Raw genomic sequence first — 3,564 nt, 5'->3', positions numbered from 1 at the left:
ATATATATATATATATATATGTACACACATATAAGTATACATCCTATAAGTATATATCTTATATAAATCACAAATAATAACAGCCTTTTGCGATTAGATTAATTATATTATAAAAATATAAAAACGAAAATATTTTCTACTTTCAAAATTTAAGATAATTCATAATAAAATATAATTTTTTTTGTAATTTTGCATATAAGATCAATTTAGGTTTTATAAAAATAAAAAAACATTTCATATACTAAATAAAATTACAATGTAAAATTTGATTTGTATTATTTATTTCTAATCTTAACATTTTTTATTCTACGATAAAAGTAATTTAATAGATTGTATGATTCGGGATAATGCTTCCCAAGAAGCTTCCAAATTATTCCTGCCCATACCAAATTGTGTGAGAAGAGGACAAGTATTAAGCTGTATTGATTTTACATAATATTTATCTGAAGTAATATCGTTCATATTAATTGTTATATCAATCTCTGACAGTATGGTTTCTAATTGAGATATCTTTTCCATTATATCATCTTCGATAATGTAGTCAATGTCAATCATTTCATTGGGGAAAACACATTCCAATTGTTGTAATATTTTATCACGCTTATCTGTCTCCAAGGAATCTCTCCAATAAGTGTGGTAATCTGCTAATTTAAGACCCAAGTTAATCTTTCTCGATTTGATCAATGTGCGATAGCGTTCTTCTGCATTTTTATTCATTGTATCAGTATCAATAGTTGTAATAGAAGAGTTTGAAGAATCTTCTTTATTTTTCGATTTATTCATAAGACTCTTTATTTTATCCACCATTCTTTTCGCTGCATCATGTTTTGCTTGCTTCTTTGTAGTTGCTATTCCATCTTCTTCAAAATTAGACATTTTACATCGAATGGTAAAAATTTTAGCATGTGGTGGTCCAATATCCTGGATTAGAATATATTTTGGCTCATGTAAATTATTCTCAGCACAAAGTTCCTGAAAAAACATGATGATAAATAAATCAATAGATACATGTGACTATAACAGTAATTATATAAATTTAAGATAAAAAATAATTACCTGCAATTCACCTACGGCGTTAACAAAAGGTATATTTGCTATCTTTGGTGGAAGAGGAGCAGAATGAAATGGTGATTTTGGCGGAGATACTGTTGGTGTATTAGCAGCTGGTAACTGCGGATAATTTCTATGTGCAGCAATCTCGGTTAGCATAGCTTTAGCTGCTTCATGTTTCGCATCTTTTTTACAACGACCTGTACCAGTTGCACTGAGACTGTCGCATGTAACTCGATATGTAAAAGTATTTACATGACGGCCTCCACCATCATGTATCAATTCATAATCAGGTATCATACCTTGCTTTACCATCATCTCTTGGAGGATGGAAACAGGTGTTTTACTCATGTTGATCAAATTAAAAGTTTGTTTTCTAATTTTCAATAATTTATTGCAGTTACTTATCCGTATCTACTTGTATCCAAACAAAAAATTATTCTGAAAATAATAGTTATACTTACAGTTTTAATGAATTCATAACTTGTTGTAACATTAAATTTACACATTAAAAAATATTTCCTATTTATGTTAGAAATAGCCTACATAAGTCCTTGTTAATATTTTGTTAAATTTTTTAATATATTTAAATGTTATTTTAACATAATACAATTATGTTATTTAAATAGTTTGTGTTAAATTGATCCAACATTTGTTATTATTAAAATAACATTTTATAAATAAGTAAACAAATAACACATAAAATAATATTTTTACAAATATAAATTCTAAGATGAATGAATATAATATGTATTAACTTAACATAGAGAGAGCATAAATGTCAACTGAAAAAAATGTTTCCATAGTTTGTTTGCAAACTCTCTCTGTTTAGTATATCTCTTTTTTATGTTTAGTTTTTAAATGATATTTATATCTTACCTTGTAACATATTCATTTTGTATTAAATTAACATAAATTTGAATGGACTGTTTGTGATACTTACAATGTGTTAAATTTGACACAAATGTTATAATGGATGAAATACACCAAAGGATGCAAAATATTTGTAGCACCTCATAATTGTACTTTACATTTTACTTCCAGTAAAGATATTGCTTTAATTTTATAAAAAGATCAACTACTTTAACTTTATCAAAACAGAGATCTGTTTATTTGGTTTTTATCTTTTCTCTTTCTCTTTAGAAATTTTGAACATATATCCATTTTATTACAAATGTAGAAAGAAAAAGAATACAAAAAAATACAATCGCAAGCAAATGTAATAACAAGGAAATAGTAACTTTGAAAAAATTTTGAAGATAAAATAAACAATATAGCATGTAAATTTATAAATCAATATTATATATTATAAAGGTGTGTTCCAAAAATTACTGCCAGTACTGGAAATCTATAATTTACGTTATATGCATTATAGATTTTCAGTATTGACAATACATTTTAGATTACAGCCCATGTAGATATGTATATATATATATGTATATATATATGTATATATTTATATACATATATGATATACATAAATATATTATATGCATACAATAAGTGAGTCATAACCGTAATTATGCTCTCAATAATCAAGAAATATATATTATATTACGTGTTTCTCGTACATACCTTTTTTAATGTGAAGTGAGAGATGTAAAATTGCTTCAATTAATGGCAATATCGCATAATGATTTGTTAGTATAGGTTTTCGACGTGTAACCATAAATGTGAGCATGACACTGCTGCAAGAATTAAGAAACAATTTACAGGAATCTAAAATCTAATAATCTACCGATAGAAATACATTACAAGTTTAGAGAAAAACCTGAGAACGGCCATTCCTCTTTCGTGTGGTGACTCTTGGAAGTTTTTACACTAACGACATCAACGTATCATTTTACCGACACTGCTAACTTTTAAACGGGAAGCATTCTTGCATAACGCATAAAACATGAAGCATAAGAAAATCAACCATCAATCAGAGTTCTTTATTTTATGAAAAGATAGAAAATAAAGACTTTGATGTGTTATGTAAAAGTCTATGTTCCCTGTTTTATTTACGTTTTATATGCGTTAAAATAATATATCTGGCATAAAGTACGGATATAAAGATTACATTAAATATGGATATATTTATGTTATATAATTTTTCTATTACTATTACAGCTTGAGTATCTATGAGAAAGAACCAATTGTTCAATGAGTATGCTGCGTTCCGAAATTCATCGAAAAGAAAGTGTTCTGACGTTTTAGCACAGTATAATCAGAGAGAAACCTGAGAGAGGACATGAGACGGCTCAAAATCTATAACTGCAAAATGCTGCCGCTACTATCCTCTGACAAAGTGGACGTTGCTATACAGTTTATATTCACTTTGTCAGAGGGTAGTAGTGCGCGGCAGCATTTTACAGTTATAGATTTTGAGCCGTCATGTCCTCTCTCAGGTTTCTTTCTGCATGTACGTATTAAGTTACATCCACAACTTGCATAGCCGCATAAACATATGCATAAAGAAAATTATCCAATCGCATTTGTTCATAAAGACGCACGTAAAATGTGATTGGATAA

The 3,564-nt window shown here is 27.7% G+C and overlaps 1 protein-coding gene across 1 annotated transcript; it reads right to left on the bottom strand.

Moving 5' to 3' along the window:
* Positions 1 to 306: 306 nt before the first annotated feature.
* On the bottom strand, positions 307 to 1,416 carry LOC105627288 (interferon-inducible double-stranded RNA-dependent protein kinase activator A homolog). The gene is made up of 2 exons (XM_012208573.1): positions 1,057 to 1,416; positions 307 to 972 (listed from the first exon to the last, which is right to left on the bottom strand). The coding sequence occupies exons 1-2, from the start codon at positions 1,399 to 1,401 to the stop codon at positions 307 to 309; spliced, it is 1,011 nt and encodes a 336-aa protein (XP_012063963.1). The 5' UTR covers positions 1,402 to 1,416.
* Positions 1,417 to 3,564: the final 2,148 nt, after the last annotated feature.

This window comes from Atta cephalotes (assembly GCF_000143395.1).
Source record: "Atta cephalotes unplaced genomic scaffold scaffold00008, whole genome shotgun sequence".
NCBI lineage: Eukaryota > Metazoa > Arthropoda > Insecta > Hymenoptera > Formicidae > Atta > Atta cephalotes.
Note: the sequence above shows the minus strand (reverse complement) of the source record. Positions and strands in the feature narration are given on the sequence as shown.